The following is a 25,260-nucleotide window of genomic DNA, read 5'->3' as shown; positions in this document are numbered from 1 at the left end:
GGGAGAGGCTAACAGCATGATCTGGGAGACCCAGGTTTGCCCTGCTCTGCCATAGAAGCTTGGTGAATGACCTTGGGCCAGTCAGTCCTCTCTTAGCTTAACCTGCTTTACAGGGTTGTTGTAACAATTAAATGCAGATATGAAAAATAATGTTAAGCTGCTTTGGGTCCCCACTGAGGAGAAAGGTGGAACATAAAAGTAATAAATGAGGCACTGTCTGTCTTGCATTCCCAGAGTCCAGAGCACAGGCAAAGGCAGCACAGAAATATGCCAGGTTGTGTTGTACAGTTACTCCCTGGTATTTGGCCTATGAATTTAGCCACGCCCTCAAAATCCCCCCCTTATAAATGAATCTGACTTCTCCTTGTGACTTTCATAGCCTACACAGCTGACATAAGATTACTTAGCTATTAAATGATTTCCACTAGATCACACAAGAGCTCTTGGCTAACTGAAACTTAAAATGAGTCTGAGTTGGGTCCATCCCAATGTGGCCAATCAGCAGTAAGCTGCACAGGAGGGACCTGCAGAGGCCAGTCTGCCAAAACCATCAGTTATATGGAGGGGAAGATGTGTGTGGCCCAGGTTGTAGACAGGTCAGCAGGCTCTGGTCCATTGGAATGGACTCTCATCTGGAGAACCAGGTTTGATTTCCCACTCCTCCGCATGAGTAGTGGACTCTGGTGAACTGGATTTGTTCCCCACTCCTGCACATGAAGCCTGCTGGGTGACCTTGGGCTAGTCCCAGTTCTTCAGAGCCCCAGCTACCTCACAAGGTGTCTTTTGTGAGGCGAGGAAGGGAAAGAGTTTGTAAGCTGCTTTGAGACTCCTTACAGGAGAGAAAGCCAGGGTATAAATCCAATCTGTTCTTCTTCTTGGAATCAGACCAGAGGCCTTGCTGAACAGGAAAAGAAGAAGCACATTACAGCTGCTTCAAAGCTGAGGCTAATGTCAGCCCTGTCCCCCAAACAGGTATTCAGATTTGAGGGAAAAAGAGTCTGGCCCTGCTCACAGATATTCTCATGTTTCATAACTTCTTGGCCAAAGCCCTGCCTCGCAGGTTGATAGAATGTGGAGATGGTTCCACATATACAGTAGTAGGGGATGGTTCTCATATGGACCTGCCATATAGTGAATCAAACCATTGCTTCATGAAAGTCAGTACTGTCTACTCAGATTGGACACAACTCTCCAGGGTCTCACGCTTAGGTCTTTCACATCACCTCCTACGTGATCCTTTAAACTAGAGGCTAAACCTGGGATTTACAGCCTCAGGCTCGACCAATGAGACTCAGTCCCAGAAAGCCAATTCTGCACAAGAAAGGGGGCATTGCTTGGAGTCATGTCTCAATTAAGGAAAACACAGATGAGGCTCAGAGGAGGGCACACAAGGTTTATTCACTCCCTCCTCCCCCTCCCACGTTATTGCTCCACGTTCTTGACCCGAAGCACAACAGGGACAGAGGTGCAAGGGATCATCCCTATGTCTGTGATCACCAGATCCACCAGCTCCATCGGGGTCACGTCATAGACCAGATTGAGGAGGCGCAATGACTTGCTGTCTTGCCAGCCGGCCAGTGGGATCCTCCCTCGGTGCGGCACTATCAGGTCGTCGGGGTCATCTGCAGAGAAAAGGGTTCGTTAGGGAAACAAGTAACTGGGCTGGGGCTCTCTTCCTCCCTGAAGCATAAGCAATGGGGCACAGCCAGATCTGAACAGCCAGCCAGGGTTGCTGGGGTTCTATGAAGCAGCAAGTGTATTTCTCCCCGCTTCCAGGACTAGAAGCCTACTTCAAACTTCATGATGAAATTATCCCTGCCTTTCAGGGAACAGCTCTTGGCTGGTCTGAAGAAACAGGATCAGATCCCAAATGGCCAACCTAGGATTTGCCAGTCCCATCTCTATCATCTTTCTCCCACTCATTTTGGTACTCGCCTAATACCCTACAAAGGCAATCTGTTGCTGCTAACCACAAAGGATGGGGAAGGCTCCATTGGCAGGACCAGCCTTTGCGCAAGGTAGACAGCAGCAGCTACAACATCGTGCTATCGAAGGCATTCATAGCCAGGATCAACTGGCTGCTGTGGGTTGCCCAGGCTGTGTGGCCATGGCTTGGTTGTTTTCGCTCCTAACATTTAATCGGCACCCGTGACTGGCACCTTCAGAGTCTTGCCTCTGAAGATGCCAGTTATAGATGCAGGTGAAATGGTAGGAGCAAAAACTACCAAACCACAGCCACACAGCCAGGAAAATCCACAACAGCCAGCTACAACATCCTCTGTCTGGCTTCAGTACTGCCTGCTTCCAAGATCAACAGGCATTTGCTTACTGAGCAGCTGGATTCCCTGCTCAGCCTTGAGGGTTTTTTGAGATACTCTAACTTCTCCCGAGTCAGGATTTTGCAATCATGTGCTATAACCCCTCCGCCCTTACGGTGATTGCTGAAGTCAGAGCAGGGCAGAAATTCAGCAGGATAAAGCCAGATTCCTTCCACTCATAGGGCAGCCACCATGCAACAACATACCGAGTTCATTGGAAACAAAGGAGTCAGTCTGGACACGGTCACAGAACTTGTAAGTCTCACAGCAGACCAGGACTGGCACATTATGGGCCTTGGAAAGCAGCGCTATTTGCGACGTGCCCATCTGTGACATCACAGAGCCATTGGCTAAGAGCGCATGAGCTCCCAGCAGCACCTTGGAGACCTGCCAGGGAACAAGTTGGGTTGTTAATTCCCTTTTAGCCAAACCCTGGAAAACCCCAAAGGAAACCCTGTCCAATCAACTGTCAGTTTCCTCAAAGACTGCCAAGCCAGGGTGGGCAGTCACCTCTCCTCCCCTTCCTCTAATTTCTTCAAACCACCAGATTGGTGATGGCCAATAACCTGGATAGCTTCAAAAGGGGCTTGGACAGATTTATGGAGGAGAAATCGATCTATGGCTACCAATCTTGATCCTCCTTGATCTGAGATTGCAAATGCCTTAGCAGACTAGGTGCTCGGGAGCAGCAGCAGCAGCAGGCCATTGCTTTCACATCCTGTATGTGAGCTCCCAAAGGCATCTGGTGGGCCACTGCAAGTAGCAGAGTGCTGGACTAGATCCAGCAGGCTCTTTCTTATGCTCCTCTAGCCCAGTAGAGGAGCCTTAAACCAAGTCAGATCCTTGATCTATATCACGCTTAGCATTGTCTGCTCTGACTGGCAGCAGCTCCTAAGGGTCTCAGGCAGAAGTCTTTCATATCACCTGCTGCCTGATCCTTTTAATAGGAAATGGAGGGGACTGAATCTAGGACCTTTAACTTGCAAAGCAGATGCTCTGTCCCTGAGCTACAGCACTTTCCCACCTCCTTTGCCCACCTCTTCTCTCCTCCCCTGACAGTCCCTTATTCCTGCCCCTTTCCACCAAGCACCCCACCTCAGGCAACACGTAGGAAATGGCGTTGATCAGCACATAACTGCAGCGGATGCCCTGCTTCACCAGCCGATGCAGAGTTTCCCGGCCCTCCAGCCGCGGCCGACTGTCTACCACCACCACGCGAAAGGCACGTCCTTTGGCATGGGCATCACAGAGCGTGCGGCTCACCAGGGAGGAGCTGCCAGACAAATGGATACAGAGGTAGTCAGCAAGGAACCTAAGCCACGGGCCAAGTTGCTGTTCATGTGACCCATGCCCACCTCACTCCCGCAACTTCTGAATTAGCAGGAAGGCACAGTTTCTTTCTCCCTTCATTTAAAATACCCTCTTAAATATAATGAAATTTGGCAGCTGTTGGGTCAGGAACCTAAACCACAAGCAACTCCCGCCAACAGGACAGCCTACATCGTTCCCTGAAGCCCTGTACTGGTTACAATTACCACCTGCTCCGCATGCAGAAGGAGAACCTAGGATCAAGGGTGCCAGATTTTTAGCATCAGATGTGACCCTTTCTTTCCCTTTGCGTGTGCTGGGTATAAAGCCAAGGCATGGCCAGAGTACAAACATTTTGGCAAAAGCCAATGGTTTTTGCCCCTGAGCCCAGGGCCTACAGTCCTTGCATGAACAGCCTACTGGATGTGGAACCAGCCTAGGATATAGTTTTGTGCTTTTTATGACTTTTTGCTGGGCTGGGTTTTACATTCTGGATTTTAATTAGCACATTTTAATGCTTTGCTTTTATTACTTTTATTTTGTAATCCGCCTCAGGCAGGTTCCTGGAGAGGTGGTATAATTGTTTTTTCTAATTAATAAACAATAATACATTGCCTTCATGAATAAAGCATTAGCAGCAATGGATCTGTGATCAACATCCCCACCCCATCCACCGTAGCAGTTTTGTCCTGCATTCTATCCAGTTAGCAGGATTTCACCATTCTGATCCCCCCCGCCCCCGATACAACTCCATACCATCCATATATCAGGATGACATCCCCGTCGCTGATCTTTTCAAAGGCAGACTTGGAGATGGCTGCAGCGGCCAAAACAATCTTCTCCCGCACGTATTTGTCAATGGCGTCTTGTAGTACCCCCTTAGCCTGTTGCCGGAAGGAGGGTCTGGTCACATTTGGAGAGATCCACATCAGAGCCCCACACTTCTATTCTGCTCAAATCGATAACCCCACCAGCAATAACAACATATAACCACCACACTAAGGTGAGAAGAATCCCTTTCTTGTCCTTTGCAGGGCAAACTGGAGGTCTGTTTTCTCCAGAGTTCCCCAGCTCCCTGGCTGGTTGCGGAGAGGAAGTGACAACAGGGAAGAGGAACTGATGTAATGCTGCTGGGAACAGACAAATATGGGTATTTGCTGGATATTTCATCAGCAAGAAGCTGGGCAGAAACAACAATTCCAACTACCTGGAAAATCACCTACATTAAAAAGCCACTGGAGACAGGCTGGATGAGGACAACCTTTCCATGTATCTGGATAAAATAGGCTAGTGCCGTGGTGGTGAACCTTTGGCACTCCAGATGTTATAAACTACAATTCCCATCAGCCCGTGCCAGCATGGTGATATGGCAGAAGATTCACACTCTGATCTTATCCAAGTCAGATTACTGTAGTGCACTTTATGAGTACTGCCTTGGGAAACAGCTGGAACTTCTAGTTGGTCCAGACTGGGGCAACCAGATTGCTGTTGGGGGCTGGATACAGGAATTTTATCATCCCTATGCTGAAAGATCTATATACTAGTTGTTCATCAGTTTCCAAGGACAATTCAAAGTGCTGTTCCCCCCCCCACCCACCCACCCACACGCCCCATAAAGCTCTAATTGGCTTGGGACCAGGATACTTAAAGGAGCACCTTCACCTGTATTGCCCAGCCCATCTTTTGAAGCCCTGTTCTCTGTAATCCTGTTTGTAGAGCTGAGGCAGGTGGTAAGATAAACAGGGCTCCTTCAGTGGTAGCACCTCACCTTTGGCATGCCTTCTCCTGTGAGGTTCACCTGGCACCTACCTTATATTCTTTTAGGCATCAGGCCAAAACATTCTTTTTATGTAGGATTTTAACTAAGGCAGTCTTTTAAATGTTTTCTGATCTGCTTCTGGCCCAAGGATAATTTTATTTACATCATTTTGGGCTGCTCAATGTGTATTTCGTATTGTTATGACCTGGTCTGTTTTAATAGCATTGGCATATTTGTAACAGTTGGTTCTAATGACTCTGCATTATCATCTTAGCCGGAAGCCACCTTCAGCAGGTCTCTAAAGAGGAAGGGTATAAATTTTCTAAGGGAACAAATACACAGGACAAACCTATAGTTTTATAGTGCTGCATGATCAGAACAACAAAACCAAACATCATGCCATGCAACTTTCATAGCTGCAGGACTGCCTATACGCAACATGTGCACAAGTTGGCTTTGATCATCACACCTGGGTTTATTGGTAGTTTCCCCACTCATGTCAGAAAGATCCATCTTTGTTCAGGCATGCATGTTCCCAGCAGCCACACCAGTGCCATGAAATGGGCTTCCCGAAGATGTGGGGAGGACCCCAAAATGGTCCCAAAGACGTGGGGAGGACCCCAAAACAGGAACTCTGTGGAACTTTTTCAGACATGCTTTTGGCAACCCACAAGTGGTGAATGTGGTTTGTTTCCTTTTATTTGCATTTGTGAGACTATTTGTTTTTAAATGTGATACAAGTTGCTTGGAGTCTAATTGATGGGGGTGGGGGGGAATGAGGCATTTAAACAAATAAGTGCCCCAAAGGACAGTATTTTACCCCTGTGGCATTCTGATCCCACAGTCCTGGGGAAGAACAGAACTCACCTCCTCCTCTCGCATGCTTCCAGGCAACCCTGAGATCTCCTTTTTGAGGAACTTGATGGCATTGCCCATACTGGCCGAGAGGGGCCGGCACTGGTTCAGAAAACTGCAAAGGAAAGCAACACTCAGCCCAGCCTTCAGAAGACCTCTCCCCCTCCAGGAACATCTGGCTTTCCAAAGTCCGAAAGCAACCCCCCACCCAATGCCTGTCACCTGATATAGGGCTTCAGCTTGTTCACAAGGTCCCGTGAGAGTTCCTCATTGGCAGGGGTGTTGTAGTCTGCAATGACCTGAGAGGAAGAACGAAGCGACCATTGGGAATGCTCCTTCAATTCCCAGCAAAGGAGAACCACACAAGTTCCCCACACACATACCTGCTTGAAGACATGCAACAGAGAAATGCAACGGGCATTGGAGCCATTGATGATGCCCTGGGAATACTGGAGGCCAAGACGCACCACTGCTGGATGGATGGCAGACGCAGGAATGCTGGGGGTGGGAACTAGAGATTACTAAACTATAGCAATTTATTTTTATTCATTTTTTAAAAATTGTGTCTCGCTGTCCAAATGATTCATAGTTAAAGTTGTTTCTATCCAGTATATTAATATTTGTTCTTTCTTACTAATAAAATTTTGAACGCAGATCCAGCCTACACTTAATTTTGATATGCATTATACTTGATTCTGATAATATAAGATTATGGGTTTATTGTAATTATTTTTAATTATGAAGATTGTTACAATTGGTATGTTTGTTTGCTTTCAACTTTTTCCCCCCTGTATCTTTTCTATTGGTAAAAAATTATCAAAATTTTTAAAATGACAATTAATTGTGCCTCATATATCAGTTCTGGGAATGGCCCAAAAGGTGGTTCAACAAATAAAAGCAGCTGAATTAAAAAGTGACCTGGCCCTTGCGGGTCAGAGTGCGAAGCTAGATCCATCTGCCTGTGATGAAGATGTTAGCAGCAACACAGCACTCTGGACTGCAGTGGAATTGCTGTGAAACACTATGCCATGCTCTCTGTACCTTGCTGAGGACTGTCTGCTATGATTATTTCCCCTCCACGGAAAAGGCACAGAAAACCAACTAGCTGTGCTGGATTTAGCATTGCCAAGCTCTTGGCATTGTGCTCCCTCCTACCGATACCCCCAAGCATTTGAAACAGTAAAATAAATTCACACACAACTCCCCACCTCAACACATTTTAAAAGAAAAATGTGCATATAGGGTTATTATCAGCGGGCATTTTTACTACCAGGACTGGATTGTGATGTTAAAAGAGACCTGCATCAAGATGAGCAGTAGCAGCTCGCTGGAATTTTCAGGGCAGCCTGACCAGGAAAAAAAATAGCCTCTTTGAGAACTTCCAGACAGAAAAATAATCTGAAAGACAGGCCTATTTCAGCAAGGCTTTCAGGGCTAGAACAAAATGACAGAGGCAATGGGTCCACCCCATGGCCGTGTGATGCCACTTTAAAAGCACTGTAGTTTTTTAAAAAATTGCCACAAGACCCAAACGTGGATTGGGTGCACGATGCAATGGCCCCAGCAATTTTTGTTTTTAACCCTATGCCTTTCCAAGTGTAGAAGCAGGCAAGCCAGACCAGGACCTCAAAGCGATTTTTAAAGAACTACAAATGCTTCTAAAATGGCATTACCAGTCATAGGATGGATCCCAAGACACTGTCATTTGTAGCTTCGGTCTCAATGAAACCCTAAACAGAGCTAGGTTTTCCTAGGCCACTGATTTCAATGGACTTTGAAAGGTTGAATTGTTGAGGACTGTACTCGCATGAAGCTGTCTTATGCTTACACAGACAATTGCTCCTTCAGGGTCAGTATTGTCTACTTAGACTGACTGTGGCTCTCTAGGATCTCAAGCAGAGGTCTTTCACATCACCTACTGGTTGTTTTAACTGGAAATGCCAGCAACTGAAGCCAGGACCTTCTGCAAGCAGAACTGGGTCTCTTTCACTGAGCTATGGCCCTCCCAGTTATTTGCTGAGTAGAGCAAGGGGAGCCAGCAATTAATGGCATCTAGCTGCTGACTGCTAATGTGGCAAGCCAGGAGCAGGTCTGCAGTCTTGAGAGGACCTTTATCCAGGCAGACGGCCAAGGGTGTGCTGTTCATCTTTCCCTCTTCTCCAAGAGCTGTCGGCTTCAGCCACTCAGCTCTCAGCACCTCCTTTGAGCCCCACTGTGACGGACTCCCCTTTGCAGGTTCCCAAAGCCCACACGTCACCACATGCAAGCACCCACCTCATCTGCTGTGTTAACAACACTTTGCGGCTGTACTGGTGCAGATGAGAGAAGAGGCTGACTTTGGCACCGTAGTCCGGTCTCAAAGGCACCTGAGCAGAGAATGAAGAAGAGAGACGAAAGTCGCCTGCAATTCCTAGCTACCAACAAAGGCTCCTTGCCCAAATTTAACTCTCCCCTAGGCTCTTTTGCTCAATTTTGTGTTTTGAAATGCAATGTTCTTGCATGCCTGCTTCTCACTATGGCCTCCAAATCTCTCTCCTCCAAGTTCAATTCCAACCCCAGACCACATACTGGCCTCTCACCACCCCCATTCAAATCTATAAGTGGCAGAGTACAAGCCTACCATGAAATTACACCCTTGGACTGGCACTAGCCCCACAAACTGTTTTGGTGCTGGCTGCTACTGATCCTGGGGAAGGCACTCTAAACGTGCAGGTGTACACTTCAGGGCTACTACTTCTCACATCTAAGCCCAACCCAAAGAACCAAGCAGCAAACCTATGGGATCGAGGCGAGTCACCCCAAGCCCCTCAACCCCAACATCCCCCCCTACCTGCTGACGCTCCAGCTTCTTGGCCAGTTTCTTGAGCGCAGCCGGGTCATCGACTTGCACGTGTTCGGGGAGCCGCTTCACCACTGGTGGGGATGGGACAGAAAACCAGGTCAAAGGCGCTAGCCCAGGGACGGTCGTTTCCAGCCTGCCGGGGTCGCAGGAACAGAGTCCTTCCTACCTTGCTGGGCCTCGCTGGGAATGAGGCGAGGCTTGGCCGGCAAGGCCGCCGGGCTCTGCTCTCCTTTCTTGGCCTTCGTGGCTCGGTCGGCCTCCTGCTTGGCCCGCCGCTCCGCCCGCAGCTCGGCCTTGCTTTTGCCCCCGGCTGCCTTGTCAACGGCCATTGCGGGGGTCGGCGCCGTTCCTAGGGGAGCGAAGCTGCGGATCAGGACCCCGATCGAACAGTGACGCCTCAGCCAGGACAGGGGGGCTTCAGGCTGAAGCAGCCAAGACAGAAGAGGTGGGCAGGCCTATGTCCACCCATCCCACCCACCCACCCACCCACCCAGCCAGCCCCTTGCACTAGGGCTTCCCTCGTTCCCTGGGCAGGGCCCCCTTGGCAACCTGGGGGCGGCTGCAGGGGCGCACTGCCCGGTGCAGGTTGAGCGAGGGGGGCTCCTTGCTGCGGCGGCTCCTCCTGGCGGCGCTGCTTCTTTTTCTGCTGTTTCTTCTCCTTGCGGAGCTGCAGCTTCTCCTCGCGGGAGAGTTCCGCGCCGGGTATCTGCAGAGAGACCGCAGGGTTGGACGGAGCGGACCGGCGCCTTCCTCCCTTCCCGCCACCCGCCGTCCCATACCTGGTTCCGCTCGGCGCCCGAGAGTGGCTGTACGCGCTCCCCGGCCTCGCAGCTGCTGCGCTCCGTCGCCATCGCTCCTCTCTCTCCCGATAGGCGGTCTATAGATGCCGATGGCTGGCCGTGGAGCCGCGCGACAGCGACGCCTGCTGGAGGGACTGCGAGGGCGCCAGGCTGGGCGGGAAGGGGGCGTGGCCGCCTGGAGGGGCTGGACCCCGCCTGCTCTGACCACCGCCCAGCCCTGCCCATGCCTACTCGCTCTTCAGGGAAGCGCCGCTAGGGCCGACTGCGGCGATGCCCATCGTAGGGGTAGGGTTGCGTCTCGCCATTCTGTTTCCTGGACGGCTGTGCGCACAGTTTAGTCCTCCGTGCTCTCCCAACTTGGACAAGCGATCATGGGAAGGGGTTCGATCTGATTATCCCCATTTTAATGAAGCAAGGAGGAAGAGGAAAAGTTTGGATTTATATCCCCCTTTTTCTCCTGTAAGGAGATTCAAAGGGGCTTACAAACTCTTTTCCCTTCCCCCCTCACAACAAACACTCTGTGAGGTGGATGGGGCTGAGAGAGCTCCAAAGAACTGACTAGCCCAAGGTCACCTAGCTGGCATGTGTTGGAGTGTATAATCTGGTTGCCCAGATAACCCTCCTCCACAACTCAAGTGGCAGAGCAGAGAATTAAACCCAGGTTTTCCAGATTAGAGTGCACCTGCTCTTAACCACTACACCAGCTGGCTCTCAGAGTTGAGGAGATCCGAGGCTTAGCTGGGCCAAGCTGCGCCTGGTGCGCAGTGTGTTTTTCCACCCCCCCATGCCCTCCCATGCTCCCCCGTGGCGCCCCCCGCTCCCCTTCCCACACTTACCTACGTTCCTTTTCTATTTCTAGTACTTTTTGAGGCAGAAAAAAGCTGCCTCTTCACAGTTCAGGGAAAAAACTGCCTGACGAACTATACTTCCCAGGAGACCTTGTGAGCCCCAAGGTCTCCTGGGAAGTATAGTTCCTCAGGCAGTTTTTAGCCTGAGCTGTGAAGAGGCTGCTTTTTTCAGCTTCAAAAAGTACAAAAAAAGAAAAGGAACGTAGGTAAGTGTGGGAAGAGGGGTGGGGGGTGTGCCACAGGGGGCGCGGGGAAAAGGGGGAGGGGCCGGGGGCAATTTTCCACCCCCCAGGTGTGCGCCCGGTGCATGACGCACCCCCCCATCCCCTTGGCGCTCCGCCACTGGAGGGGATGACTCTGTCCCACAAGTTTATTTTATGCTTTTCCTTGCTGTCTGCTGATTGAGAGGTTAAGCACTGCTTTTAAGGAGAGTAGCTGATTTCAGTGGTCTTATTACTATTACCCTCTAAAACATCAGTTCTAGAGCTATTCAGCCCTGATCTAGATGGCCCAGGCTAGCTGGATTTCTTCATTCTACTCCGCATTCTCACTTCTAGTCTGCCAGTCCTACAAAGAACCACACTTGCTTATGTTCCTGTGGTGTAGTAGTTAAAGTGCTAGACTGGGACCGGAGACACCCAGGTTCAAGTCTCCAGTCTGACATGAATCTTGGGCCAGTCACTCTCAGCCTAACCTACTTTGCAGGGTTGTCATCAGATTAATATGCAGGAAGGGAGACTGATTGATGTACATGGCTTGAAAATCCTTAGAGGAAGAGCAGGGTAAATATTGTACCAGACACTATAGCATGTAGTAGAAGTTTCCTACTCACACACACTAAATATGTAAATAATAATTAGTATGCCAGTGTAACACCCACCAGAGCTACCATTGTCAGGCATACTTGCAATATACAAATAGCTGCTTTCACAGTTTAAAGACGTGTGAGTTAAAAAGTAGGGCAGGTGAGTTATTTTTATCTTGCCAGTATCCTGTTTACATTGGGCCTGAGCTCATGCAGAGTCAGGCTAATCTAAACCCATTGATTTAGACTGGAGTAACTGCACAGGATTGCACTGTGAGAGAAATCCACACAGGAGGAGAGGTATACTTACAGTCTGTACACAGCGTTCATTGTATTTATTAACTTGTATTTACTGCACTGTCTTTGCAGTCTACTTTCCACAGTATGGGATGTCATGCCTTAAAGCAGGGGTTTTTTTCATTGTTTTCTAATTCTGTAATCGTAGTGGGTTCTAGATCAAATTAAGCCTGAACTGTCCCTACAAGCTGAAATGACTAAACAAAGGCTATCGTACTTCAGTCCCATGAGTCACTAATGCTAGGAAAAGTGGAAGGTAGCAGGAAAAGAGATGGACTGACTTTATACAGGAATCCATGGCCCTCAGTTTGCAAGACCACAGCAAGGCTGGAAATGTAGGACATTCATTCATGGGGTCCCCATACATCAGAAGCAACTTGACAGCACTTAACCCACACACCTACACAAGCCTAGTTCTGTTGGATTGCTTATTGGATGTCTTATGCGGTCTGACTGAATTTTTGTATGGTTTGTAATCTTCTTGAGTCTCAAAGGTGGGTTAAAAAATGAAGTAAATGAATGAATAACATAAAATCCATGGCTTTTAGCAGGATTGACTAAATGAAAACCTCCAGGATCAGAAGTCTTACAACTCTAAATACCGGATAGAGAGATTAACAGCTGGGAAGGGCTACTGCCTTCGACACAGGCATCAGAAAACACAAGCACAATCCACTTATTGTCTTTTATTTATGTCAGCCAAAAGGACATCAAACGGTGTATGCATCCTGTTTCCCACAGTGGCTAGTTGACCTCTGCGAGAAACAGGAAGGATGGTGGGTAAGATGGATTTTTCACCTGGTTCCTTCTTAATGTTTGTCTCTTTCCACTTCCCAACACGGTTAACAGTTCGTGTCCAGTTGCTACTAGTCATAACTGGTGAACAGCGGCATTGAGCAGAAGTGCACCTTTCCCATAATAACGCAATCGCCCGCGATCCAGAAGAGCCCAAACATCCAGGCAAGAAAACAAAGGGGCTCTGTCAATAACATCACCCACATGGTGCCCCTTGAAAGGGACGTACCATGCCCACTATCCAGGAGGGGGGGGGTGGTATGAAAAAGAGAAGAGCTTTGCCTTCTGCCGCTGTTGGATATACTGGATCAATAACCAGCCTGTGATGCATTTTTGTGCTTTTTAAGATGTATGACTTTTTTTCATTCTGGATTTCAACGAGTGTATTGTCAAGGAGAGGTGCGCGGTATAAACGAGAGGAAATGCCTCTTTCTCCCGAGGTGTTCTCCGAGAGTTTGGAGCCGAGAAGGACGAGAGCCCACAGCAGCAGAAACGCGGCCTTCTGACTGCACCGTTTTTGGTGCCCCGCTCCCTTCTCGCTTCGGCCCCTTGGTCCTTCCCGAGACAATCCATTCCGTGCAAAAGGCAGGGGGAGGGCGGGCTGCGAGTAAGGTGGCCGCCCCTCTCCCCGCCCACAATGGTGCGGCCTTCTGCCCGCGGCCCGTGCAAGATGGCGGGGTTTGCAGGGCTCCGTCCCGGCCTCGGTCGGAGGTAGCGGCGGCCTCGGAACGGGGCGACAGGCCGCGGCGATGCACTTCTCCATCCCGGAGACCGAGACCCGCGCCGGGGAAGGCGGCAACGCGGCCTACGTGGTGGGTGTGAGAAGGCAGCCTTCATCGTCGTCCTCTTCTGGCATTCGCGGTCTGGGAAGGGGGGAAGGCGGTGCCCCATTTGCACGCCCAACTCTCTGCTGTTGACCGTAGGGTGGAGTGTGTGGGGTTGCACCCGATGGGCTCCCCGGTCCGTCCCCCCCTCCCACCCGCCTGTTAAGAAAGTGGGTGCTTGGCCACCCCTTTATTGGCGGATCTGGAAGGGCTGCTGTTTGCATGCATGGAATCTCCCCCGCCCCCCAGCACACAAACCCTGTAAGTACATGGGGGGGGGGGTCCTGTTTTTAGCCATGCTTTCCGTCAAGTCACGTTCGCAACTTCCCTGTAACTGCTTTTTTTGGAGTCGCACCCGCGACCCTTCTTGCTTATCCTTCCCCAGGGTAATTTATAAATTGTGTGTGCAGGGTGGGTGGGTGGAGCGCCTGGAAGAATCCCTGCGCTGACCGTTGAATTCCAGCTTTCCGGTGTTCCTTCAAGATTAATTAAAAGTGTACGTAGTCCTGCATTTCTCCCAGGTAACGGTCTAAAGACCATAAAGGTCATAACAGCCAGCTGTGATTGTAGTCCTGGAAGACATCTGGGAAGTGGTAAAACGTTCATTTAGAGGAAGCAAAGTCGCTTCTAAAAAAGTTCCGTTTTGTAATCCCTCCCTAAATGCATGGAAAAGTCTTCTAAGTAACTCTTGAAATGTGACCCTTCTGGCGGGGGCTAGGGGAGGGTTTTGTGCTTGTGATTTTCCAGCCTTTCCGACCCTAATTAGCTCTTCTATGGCAATTACCAAACCACAGTATGGGACGAAAAATCTTCTTGATTTTAATACATATGAAGCTGCCACATAAAGCTGGTACCTTGGTCTACCTTGCCCAGACTTGTCTGCTCTGGCTGGCAGTGGTTTCTCCAGGGCTCAGTCAGGCAGAGAAAACCTTTCCCAACATCTCCAATCTAAGATCCTTTTGCTAGAGAGGCTGGGGATTGAAGCAGGAGCCTTCTGCATGCACTGCTAGACCCACGCTTGTGTAGTTTGCCTAAATGTCTTTCGCCAGTTTTGCAAGAAGGCAAACAGTAACTACGCTCTAGCTGTGTTCAGCCTCCCACATAGTAGGTTTTTAAAAGTACTTTTAAAAATCTCTTATTTCTGCTTGAAACAGGATGAGCAGAGCCTCTTTCTGGCTTACCCTTTCCTGCCTTATGTATATGCAGTCTGTGTACAAAAAGGACAACAAGCATTACTCATTAATCAGTGCTGCTTTTATCTGCTGCTTCTGTATGGGGGGATTGGGCAACTGCTTCCATCCCTCTCAAGAGGATCTTCTTGCAAGGGGTGGGGGAGGGGTGCAATGTAGCTATTGCTTCATTTGTCATTTTTATCTTTCTCTGGAATGATAAGAAACAGGCTCTTCATCAGAGTTGTTTTCCTTCCTGTCTCACTATGTGTTTAGAGTTATTGTAGAAGCCATGCAAGTAGTTGTGTGAATCATATGAAACTGGCTTGTGCAGAAATTGCAAGATAAACTTTTTTCGTGCAAGGTCAATACTGGGCACTATTTTTTGTAGTTCCCAGTATTTATATTGCACCAGTTTTGGGTTATGCAAAAATTACACCATTGATCTGTTCAAGTCAGCAGTGTATACTAGCACAGGTGTACTTAAGGCCCTCCAGATGTTCTTGAACTACAATTCCCATCAGCCCTTGCCGGTATAGCCAATGCTCATTTAGGGAGGGACTGATGGGAATTGTAGTTCATGAACATCTGGAGGGCTGTGAGTTTGACACCCCCTCCAGGGTCTTGGCAGAGGTCTTTCATATCACCCAGTGTGGTCTTTTAAATCAGATTGAACCCTGGACATTCAACACCCAACTTGGAATGTTGCAAAACAAAGCTTTTTTTTGGAAGAGACTTTGACTGGCATAGATTAGTGTCTCCCACCATTTATTCTCCATTGCAAAGTAGAATATCTATATGCACCAGCATCTCCTCTGGCCCAGGCTGATTAACCTAATTGGATCTCTTGAGCCTTCATGTTAGGAGCGGAGCCATCTCTGCCTTTGGCTATGGTTTGGCCAGGGATCTGCAACCCTTTCACACACATTCCTGGCAGAGATGTCCTGGGGTTGATAGGCTATCTCTTACCTGGGAATCCTTACCCATTAGAGTCCTACCACCCCAGGATATTAAAAGTGTGGTGATAGCTGGCAGAGTCCCCTCTCTCCAAATTGGGTCTCGTTAGCCTGTCCTTACTCTGTGTATCCAGCTGTTGCCTGCAGATCTGATGCTACCTTCTTTCACCCCGGCAGGCCTACAATATCCATGTGAACGGTGTCTTACACTGCCAGGTGCGATACAGTCAGCTGCTGGGCCTGCACGAACAGGTGAGGACTTTGGCGGGGGGAGAGGTGCTAGAATCTGTCATTAAACAGATCTGTGAGGTATCTAGGCTATAGGCACTTCTCCCAGGCTTGTGAAACTGCAAATGTTAGTGTTTTCTGTGACTTCTTTGTCTACCAGCCTGCAATGAGGCAGAGGTTACGCTACAGTTAAGTTCTGTTCCCGAAGCCAAAGTGTTTACAATCAGCCCTCTGCCAAAATGTTTAGCCGCAAAGCGGAGAGCCGTTCTTGGCTGTTTTGTGATGAGAAGTGCCCTGGTCTTTCCGCAGCTAAGGAAGGAGTATGGCGCCAACGTGGTACCGGCCTTCCCCCCAAAGAAGATCTTCACTCTCACCCCAGCAGAAGTCGAGCAACGACGGGAGCAGCTGGAAAAGTACATGCAGGCGGGTAAGTGATGTGAATCTGCCTTTCTGCTGACCTAACAATGTCAGCCTTTTCTATTCTGACAGTCTTTCACGTCACCTGCTACCTGATGCTTTTAACTGGAGATGCCGGGGATTGAGCTTCGGATCTTGTGTATGCGAAACAGAAGCTGTACTGTGAAGCTTCCCCCCCCCCCTTTTCTAAGTAGCTGCTGAAATCTGGAAGGGTTCTGGGAGAAAGGGTAGTTGAGACATCTAAGCAAAGGCACTGCCGTAATGGTTGGGGAGTGGAACCTTTTGGGCTGATGATGCCCTCTCTTTTGAACCACAGTACGACAGGACCACTTGCTGGGAGGCAGTGAGATCTTCAACAGCTTCCTGCGCAAAGCTCAGCAGGTAAGAGGAAAGGTGCAGGCTTTTTGGGCGGGGGGGGGGTAAGGGTTAAAGTATTGCAAGCAGAGGTAAACGGATCATGATCCCTGTGTGCCCTCAGGAGACCCAGCAGATCCCCACTGAAGAGGTGCAGCTGGAGGTGCTTCTGTCCAACGGGCAGAAGGTCAAGATCAACATCCTCACCTCAGATCAGACCGAGGATGTCCTCGAGGTGAGCACCTTCCAGGGAGTGGCGGAGGTGGAGGCAGGCAGTTTGGTTCTTGTTAGGTGGGGAGTGGAAAGGAGAGAGCCTGTTTCTTGTCCTCAAATTCAACAACCAACCCAAGTCGTGTATGGTAAGGCAGCATCTTCTGGTTTGCTCCCTTCATAGAGTCTGGGACCAGGACAGCTTTTCCCCAGCTGCTGTAGGGAGAGTTCAGACTATGCGCGGTGGTGGCGAACCTTTGGCACTCCAGATGTTATGAACTACAATTCCCATCAGCCCCTGCCAGCATGGCCTGATGGGAATTGTAGTCCATAACATCTGGAGTGCCAAAGGTTCACCACCACGGGACTATGGTGACTTCCCTCCCATTGTTTTCAGGCAGTAGCCTCCAAGCTGGACCTGCCAGAGGACTTGATTGGCTACTTCCACCTTTTCCTGGTACGAGAAGCCAAGGACGGAGCCTTTTCCTGTGAGTGTCCTCTGGCTGGGGAAGGAGAACAGCAGGTTGCCTGCCAGAACTGTGGAGGGAGATGCTACAGGGAATGTGTTCCTGTCCAGCTTTTTTCTGAACTATCTTCTCTTCCAGTTATCCGGAAACTGCAGGAATTTGAACTGCCATACGTGTCTGTCACCAGCCTCCGCAACCCAGAGTACAAGATCCTTCTGCGGAAAAGGTAAGTGTGAGCACAGCATGAAAAGAGCAATGACCTGTCACAACCTCATTTAGCAACCTCATGCAATCTAGCAAAGGGGTCACCTGTTCCTGTGCACTCTCTCTCTCCCTCAACTAGCTACTGGGACTCTGCCTATGATGATGATGTCATGGAGCAGCGGGTGGGGCTGAACCTGCTCTATGCCCAGGTGAGAGGGATCTCCCATTTTGTAGGTGGTGTGGGAGTGTTAGGAGCAAGCAATGCAGACGTCTCTACTTCCTCGTCATGCCCATCTCTTCACAGACGGTAGCGGACATTGAGCGGGGCTGGATACTTGCCAGCAAGGAACAGCACCGTCAGTTGAAGTCCTTGCAGGAAAAGGTCTCTAAGAAGGAGGTACGCCCCCTCGCCCTGTAAGCAGAGCCTATCTGACTTTAGTTTTGAGCTGCTATTTGCTTTTTGATTTCCTCAATGACAGTCAAAATGAGAAATCAGGCAGAAGTTACAGACAGATGCGTACTAGGGCCAACTCTCCCTTCCCTTTCTTTCACCCTGCAGTTCATCCGCCTGGCACAGACCCTCAAGTATTATGGCTATCTCAAATTTGACCCCTGTATTACTGACTTCCCTGAGAAAGGCTGCCATGTCATTGTCGGAGCTGGGAACAGTGAGTTGAACTTCCAGGTCAAGCTGCCCAATGACCAGATCAAGGAGGGGAGTTTCAAAGTAACCCGCATGCGCTGCTGGCGGGTTACTTCCTCGGTGAGTGAACTTACGAATACTTCTTAGTCTGAGGCTCTTGTTCTCTGCTGCAAGTGGCCACAGCTTTTGGGTCAGGCACAGAATGGTATTTCCCAGCCCCGCTATTGGGAGATTTTAAAGAACCATCCTAGAACCTTCAGCAAGTGCTCTGCCTCTAGGAAGTTGGCTAGTACCCCTTCTTCCTCAACACAGGTACATAAGCCTCAGGCTCTTACCCTGCACGTTTCTCAGGTCCCTGTGAACAACGGCACCTCGGGCCCAACAGCTGGCAAGTCAGAAGTGAAGTTGGAACTGGCCTTTGAGTATCTGATGAGCAAGGACCGCCTGCAGTGGGTCACCATTACCAGTCCACAAGTAGGTAGTCAGTGGGGGGAAGGGAACCTTTGCAGGATCCTCATCTCTATTGGCACTTTCAAAAGTTTCCAGAAGAAAAAGACCCAGAAGACTCTAATCTGAATTGCAAAATGGAGACTCTAGCTGCTTATTTTTTCCCTGCAGGCTATAATGCTGAGCATCTGCCTGCAGTCCATGGTGGATGAGCTGATGGTGAAGAAATCAGGAGGCAGCATCCGCAAGGTCAGAGTGAGGCTCAGGCAGGCTTTGAGGAGATGTGGGCAAGTTTTTCCTCTTGTTAGAACCTTGGAAAAGCCAATGAGGAGCAGGGGCAAATATTGGGTGTTCCAATGCTTTGATCCTCCTCCTTCAGATGTTCCGCAGGCGAGCCAACGGTGCCCTGCAGCGTTCGGATAGCCAACAGGCAGTAAAGTCGCCTCCACTTCTGGTAAGGGGGCTTCATCCTTAGATATCTAATCTCTCTTTTACACCCTGCTGGGGGGCGGGGGGGGGGGAGGGCGTCTCCCTATTGCTTTCATCCCTCTAATACATCTGCTTGCCTGCCAGGATTCTCCCGATGCCAACAGGGAATCAATTGCAAAGGTCTCGGTAAGTTCACATTGTCTTGTGCCATTCCCTTGGCATAGAGGCCAGCCCCCCTGCCATTTGGGGTGGAGGGGCCTGGAAAATAAGGGAGGGGAATGTTTCTAATTCTTTTTTCCCTTCAGAGCAAGCTCAGCTCTGTCAGCCTGCGGCCAATCAACCATTCCAGCTCTTCCACCGACATCCGGGCCAACGACTTTCATGGCAACTTTGCCTTTGAAGGCATCGGCGAGGAGGACCTTTAGGTGCTCAGCTCTGTCGCACCTGTGGAATGTATAACCTGCTCCTGGGTTGTGATATGGATGTGCCTCAACCCTGGCCTGGCCTCCCCTGTCCTCCGTGCCTGCAGCCTATGGGGACTTGCTTTGCCCTTTGCAAGGCAGCCACATGGGGCAACCGGCTGGCAGCTTCAGCTCCATACATGCCAAGTTAGGGTAGAGTGGACACTCGCACAAAAAGAGCCCTCGTGGCTCTGGCACTAACCATAGACTCCAGCATAATCGCTAGGCTTGTAACCTTGTTTTAATCTTCCTGCTGTTTACAGATGAACATTAACGAATGTTTGTGGCAATGATTAAATAGTCCATGATTGGGAATGGAGCCTGCGAGCCCTTCTGGTGCAGATCCCTTCTTTCTGTAGTAAAGTTGGCTGTGACACAAATTCTCCTCCCCCTGCCAGAGAAAGAGTGGCTGGTGGTGCTAACCTACTTCACAAAGGGCTCTACTCACAGAGGGGGCGGGAGAGCTTAAGGGTCCTACATCGTTCCTGCTGCAGTGTCTCTTCTGGGAATTATTTTCAAGATAAGGAATGGAGAGAGAGTCCACAGCTGCCTTTTTTGAACCTGTTCCCTTCAGGTCAGCAGAAGGCCCTGGGTTCGGAACACAACCCCTCCCCACCTCAGCCAAAATAAAGCAAGATAAGAAAACCATTTAATGCGTTAATACACCATATAAATTACACAGACTCAAGCAGCAACCACAGTTAAAGGAAGGGGGAGGTGAGGCAGGCACAAAAGACAGAAAAAGCACCAGGAACTTTCCCCTCCCCTCCCTCATCTTTAGCTGCCCCCCTCAGAGCAGCAGGCCGAATCAATCACACTGATGTGAGATGGGACCTTAAGGAGCAGATGGCATGGTTTGCTTTCTCCAGTCCTCAGAAGTGTTTGGGCAGAACAGGAGCACAGTTCAGAGCTTACAAGGTAAACCCCCACCCCCGAGGTATGCACAGCTTCCACCCAGTCCCGGGAAGCTTGCTAGCAAGTCAGATCCTGACGTCGACCCCCACAGGCAGTGAAGGCTGATGGCTACTGTTCTGTGCGGAAGCTTTCAGGACCACCCCCCGAAAATGGCCAAGGAATCTCCTCCCTGCTTTAGGGCATCCCGCTGTCGGGGCCTGGTTCCCCTTCATCTGTCAAGACCTGCCCATGCACCTTTTGGTGGCGCTTGTAGTTGTCCCAGTGCCCAGTGGTGTAGGGGCAGGTGCGGCACTGGAAAGGCTTCTCGCCGGTATGTCTCAGCATGTGGCGCTTGAGGTTCATGCTCTGGTTGCAGGAGTAGGAACAGAGGCGGCAGTGGAAGGGCTTGTCCCCCGAGTGGATGCGGCCGTGGCGCTTGAGGTTGGCAAGGTTGCCGCAGGCGTAGGGGCACAGCGGGCACTTGTAAGGCTTCTCGCCAGTGTGCACTCGCTGATGGCGCTTGAGGTTATCTAAGTGGGCCGAGGCATATGGGCAGAGGGCACAGGCGAAAGGTTTTTCACCGCTGTGGGTCTTCATGTGCCGTGCCAGGTGGTTGGGATAGGTGGTAACAAAAGGACACAGCTGGCACGAGAAGCCTTTAGGAGACTCAGGCTCGGTCCCCATAACTGTCAGGCTGCAGCGCCCGCACACTGGCTCGTCCAGGCCCTCGTCAGCCTCCAGAACCAGTCCACAGGCTCGGCAGGTAAATGGGAATAGCAGCTCGGGGAGAACAGTGGCAGAGTCTTCAGGCCGCAGAAAGGGGGAACCAGGCAGCAGTGGCTCTGTGGAAGAAAGCAGCAGTGAGCACGGTTGCTGACCTTCCCAAGTTGCCTGTTCAGTTCTAGGATCTGCAGCTATACGTTCAGGCCCGCCAAATTAGGAGGGGTAGCTAATACCCCAGAGGACAGAGTCAGAATTCAAAATGACCTGGACAGATTAGAGAGGCATGCCAAAACAATATGAACTTCAACAGAGACAAATGTAAGATACTACACTTAGGGAGAAAAAATGAAATGTACAGATATAGGATGGGTGACACCTGGCTTGACAACACTACATGTGAAAGGGATCTGGGAGTCTTAGTAGACCACCAACTGAACATGAGTCAGCAGTGTGATGCGGCGGCCAAGAAAGCCAACGGGATTCTGGGCTGTATCAACAGTATAGTGTCTAGATCAAGGCATGTAATTGTACCTCTCAAATCTGCATTGGTTAGACTTCACCTGGAATATTGTTTACAGTTCTGGGCCCTGCAATTCAAAAAGGATATTGGCAAGCTGGAACAAGTCCAGAGGAGGGCAACCAAAATGGTAAAAGGTCTGGAAACCATGCCCTACAAGGATAGATTTGGGATGCTGCGTATGGTAAATTTGGTGAAGAGAAAGTTAAGAGCGGACATGATAGCCATGTTTAGCCAGAGCCCTTCGAGGGTTGGGTGGTATATACGTTCGATAAATAAATAAATAAATAAAATATTTGAAGGGATGTCATGTTGGCGAGGGAGCAAGCTTGTTTTCTGCTGCTCCAGAGGCTAGGACCAGGATTAATGGTTCAAGGTGAAGGAAAAGAGATTCCACCTAAACATCAGAAAAAACTTCCTGACACTAAGGGCTGTTCAACAGTAGAATGCACTACCTCGGAGCATGGTGGAGTCTCCTTTGGAGGTTTTTAAAGAGAGGCTGGATGGTTATCTGACAGGAGTGCTTTGATTGTGTGTTCCTGCATTGCAGGGGGTTGGACTTGATGGCCCTTGGGGTCTCTTCCAACTCTTATGATTCTATTCTATCTGCTCCTTTAGTGGAGACTCCACATCACTTTCTACAACCCAATTCCAAACCTGATCTTTGAAGCTCTTGAGAAATAGCTACAGCTATAAAACTGAGGAAGAAGCACGGCCCAGCAGCAAGAGCAAACTCATGGTCATGTTACCTGAGGAGAAGGTTGGTGCTTCTGCTTCCATACCCATCAAAGTTGCTGCTCATTTCTAATATGGCACAAGATGACAAATCCCCATCCCAAGGTTTCAAAGTCTAAAATTTCAGGGGGGGGGGGGGGGCTGTGTTATGTCTATTGTAGCAAAAATGGCAGGAATCTTGTGGCACCTTGAACATATGTTCCGACGCAAGCTTTGGTAAACTACAGATCGATAATTCATCATACATTGTGTAGTCTAATGTGTTGTGGGTTTTCCAGGTTGCATGGCCGTGTTCCAGTAGCATTTTCTCCTGACGTTTCACCTGCATCTGTGGCTGGCATCTTCAGAGGAGATCCTCTGAAGAAAATGCTACTGGAACACGACCATACAACTTGGAAAACCCACAACACACTAGTGATTCCAGCTGTGAAAGCCTTTGACCATTCCTTGTGTAGTAATTTTATGGAGAGGTTTTTGTTTTGTTTTTCAATCGGCAACTAGAGGCAGACTTCAGAAGAGCATGTTGAGGCTGAGTTCCAAGAGGGCAGGGAACAGCCCAGGTTGCAGATTTACTCTCAAATGATGGTAAACAACCTTTGCCCTAATCATGAACGCTTCAGCCTGGGAGGGGGTGACTTTTGCTATACCATTAACAGGGCATTGTTAATATTTGCTCCTGTGCCTCCCAGTCCTACCCACCCCCAAACAGAAATACCCCTATCCTGCCTGGTACCTGTCTCCTGGTCAGCTACAGGAGGTCCCTCCAACTCTGGCTCTGATTCTCCCTGGAGCTGCTGGCTGTTGTGCTGGAGAGAGTTGTTGTGGATGCAGCGACAGTTGCAGGAGCTGCAGCGCGGCAGCCGTTCCTGGCCGTGGACTCGCTGGTGCCTCTTGAGGTTGCCAAGGCTGCTGCAAGCAAATGGGCAAGTGGGGCAGCGGTATGGCTTCTCCCCTGTGTGGGTGCGCAGGTGGCGCGTCAGGTTGACCAGCTGGGCCGAGGCGTAGGAGCAGTGTGGGCAGCGATAAGGCTTTTCACCGTTGTGAGTCTTCATGTGCCGTTTGAGGTGGCTGGAGTAATGCGAAGCGAAGGGGCACAGCTGGCAGGAGAAGACAATGCGCTCCTTAGGGGATCCTTCTTCCACCTCCGGGCAGGGACGGCAGGGGGCGGAGCCAGAAGGCAGGCCACAGTGTTGACAGGCCAGGCCGGGACCACCATCAGTCTCTCTGTCCTCCTGGGTCTGACACACAGGTCCAAACTCCTCCTCAGGCGTCCCCTCTAGTGAGTCTGCAGCACACAAGGAGGGGGCATCAGGTAGGCAGCTGTGGGGATCATCACCTTGGCCTCTCCCTTTCCTGCTGGTACAATAGGGGGTTACCGGGTGGGGGGACCTAAGCTGCAGGAACCCTCCCCCCCTGTAGGCTCCCCTCCCCTGAACCTGTGGCCTCACCTAATCCAACAGCTGCCCTTCCTGCAAACTCTACATAAACCTCCACATCTCTCTCCTTCACCATCTCCTCCCAGCAAATGCACACCCCACAGTAATCACAAAGGAGAGAGAAGGAAACATCCAGTGTTCGGTTTTGAAAGCAGGACACTTTGGCTTCCATACCCACCTAAGCAAGGATTCAGAGGACACCCGAAACGCCACCGACCCAAGACAGCCGAAGACACCATCAACTTACTAACCGAGAATCGCTCTTGGGGTACCTGGGGACCCACGGACTATTGCCTCCCCTCCCCCCCCGCACCAACCTTCTGAATCTTTCTCGAAAGCCAGCATCTGGTCGCCGCTGTCCTCCAGCTCGTCCTCCAGGAGGAAGCTGCCCTGCGGCGCCAGGCTGTCTCCCGGGGGCTCAGCGGGAGCTCCAATGGCCTCCACTGCAATAGAGGAAACCCGCTTCAGAGAAGGGCTTGCAAACACCGCAAAGCAGACTTGGCTCCCGGGCAGCAAATTGGGGGTGGGGGAGCATCCCAGGCACAATCCCAAACCCGATCCCCCCTACGCCAATTTGGAAAAGGAAAAAAAAACAGGTTTCTAGCCCTCATGGGTCCCCGTGGAACTGTCCGACCAGAGAATCGCTGAGCGATTACCTAGTCGGGGGGCAATTTTCGGGAGGGGAGGGGACAGCCCTGCGTCCCTCCGGTTTCGAGAAGCAGCCATGAAGCCTGGAGGGAGAAGCGAGGGCACCGGCAGCCCCTTCACGAAGAAGAGGCGGAGGAGGAGGGCCGGGCCTGCCTCACCTTTGACTGGCTGTGGGTTACGCTGCTTCCGGCGGGGCATTTTGCCCGGCGGGGGGGAGGGCGGCCGCTCCAGCCCTGGGCACCTCCCCCGCACCGGGTCGCTCAACGTCGCTCGGCCTCGTCTTCCTCCTGCGCCGCCCGGAGACCCCGGCAGCCGCTCCCCCGACGCTCCCGCCCATCCGCGGGGCGGGCGGCGAAAGCACGGGAGCTTCCGGTTCCGCCGCGTTACATGACGGGAACTGAAGTCCTATCCAAGTACAAAAGAAGACGAAAAGGAAGGACCGATAGGATCGTTCTGTCGGAGGGGCGTGATGGTGTACGTCAGGCATCGGTATTAACGTCATCACGCTCTCGCATCTTCGTCTCTTTTCCTCAGCCTGCTTGTACCTATAGCGCCTCCTTCAACCTCCTATTGCTGCCGTCCCTTTAAGGAGGGCCCGGATTGGCTGCAGCGTGAGGCGCGCGTTTTGGATTCTCCGCGGATCCCCTGGAGAGTCTCAACACGCATGCGCGGCTCTGAATGCGTCAGGGATGGCACCTGGGTGACTGAGGTGCATTCCTGATGTCATATGTCATATGGATCAGACCAGAGTCCATCTAGTCCAGCACTCTGCTACTCGCCCACCAGGTGCCCACCAGGTGCCTTATGTTGGCCACATAAAATATGGGCGATGATTGTATCTGGCCCAATCTGGGTCATTGAGATGCATTCC

General features: G+C 50.6%; 3 protein-coding genes across 6 annotated transcripts; 1 reads left to right on the top strand and 2 right to left on the bottom strand.

The window, feature by feature from the left end:
- Positions 1-1,378: 1,378 nt before the first annotated feature.
- Positions 1,379-9,999, bottom strand: EIF2B4 (eukaryotic translation initiation factor 2B subunit delta). The gene is made up of 12 exons (XM_048516733.1): positions 9,862-9,999; positions 9,632-9,788; positions 9,249-9,431; positions 9,071-9,153; positions 8,515-8,606; positions 6,624-6,738; positions 6,463-6,539; positions 6,253-6,355; positions 4,383-4,510; positions 3,414-3,591; positions 2,525-2,705; positions 1,379-1,622 (listed from the first exon to the last, which is right to left on the bottom strand). The coding sequence occupies exons 1-12, from the start codon at positions 9,931-9,933 to the stop codon at positions 1,423-1,425; spliced, it is 1,569 nt and encodes a 522-aa protein (XP_048372690.1). The 5' UTR covers positions 9,934-9,999; the 3' UTR covers positions 1,379-1,422.
- Positions 10,000-13,243: 3,244 nt separating this feature from the next.
- On the top strand, positions 13,244-19,763 carry SNX17 (sorting nexin 17). Of its 3 annotated transcripts, none has more exons than XM_048515680.1 (15): positions 13,246-13,439; positions 15,754-15,828; positions 16,114-16,231; positions 16,538-16,602; positions 16,700-16,810; positions 17,183-17,273; positions 17,391-17,478; positions 17,596-17,665; positions 17,761-17,853; positions 18,016-18,219; positions 18,412-18,573; positions 18,718-18,795; positions 18,926-19,000; positions 19,120-19,161; positions 19,281-19,763. In XM_048515680.1, the coding sequence occupies exons 1-15, from the start codon at positions 13,377-13,379 to the stop codon at positions 19,398-19,400; spliced, it is 1,455 nt and encodes a 484-aa protein (XP_048371637.1). In that variant the 5' UTR covers positions 13,246-13,376; the 3' UTR covers positions 19,401-19,763. The 3 variants fall into 3 exon arrangements, with proteins under 3 accessions (XP_048371645.1, XP_048371637.1, XP_048371654.1); XM_048515697.1 differs by having other exon boundaries at positions 13,249-13,439; positions 18,451-18,573; XM_048515688.1 differs by lacking the exon at positions 17,596-17,665 and having other exon boundaries at positions 13,244-13,439; positions 17,691-17,853.
- A 302-nt stretch (positions 19,764-20,065) lies between these two features.
- On the bottom strand, positions 20,066-24,885 carry ZNF513 (zinc finger protein 513). Of its 2 annotated transcripts, XM_048515712.1 has the most exons (4): positions 24,548-24,884; positions 24,059-24,184; positions 23,039-23,590; positions 20,066-21,172 (listed from the first exon to the last, which is right to left on the bottom strand). In XM_048515712.1, exons 1-4 carry the CDS (start codon positions 24,585-24,587, stop codon positions 20,526-20,528), a joined length of 1,365 nt encoding a protein of 454 aa, XP_048371669.1. In that variant the 5' UTR covers positions 24,588-24,884; the 3' UTR covers positions 20,066-20,525. The 2 variants fall into 2 exon arrangements, with proteins under 2 accessions (XP_048371669.1, XP_048371677.1); XM_048515720.1 differs by lacking the exon at positions 24,059-24,184 and having other exon boundaries at positions 24,548-24,885.
- Between the last annotated feature and the right edge of the window lie 375 nt (positions 24,886-25,260).

Source organism: Sphaerodactylus townsendi, linkage group LG01 (genome assembly GCF_021028975.2).
Source record: "Sphaerodactylus townsendi isolate TG3544 linkage group LG01, MPM_Stown_v2.3, whole genome shotgun sequence".
NCBI classification, from domain to species: Eukaryota; Metazoa; Chordata; class Lepidosauria; order Squamata; family Sphaerodactylidae; genus Sphaerodactylus; species Sphaerodactylus townsendi.
This window is presented reverse-complemented; position numbering and strand designations above follow the sequence as displayed.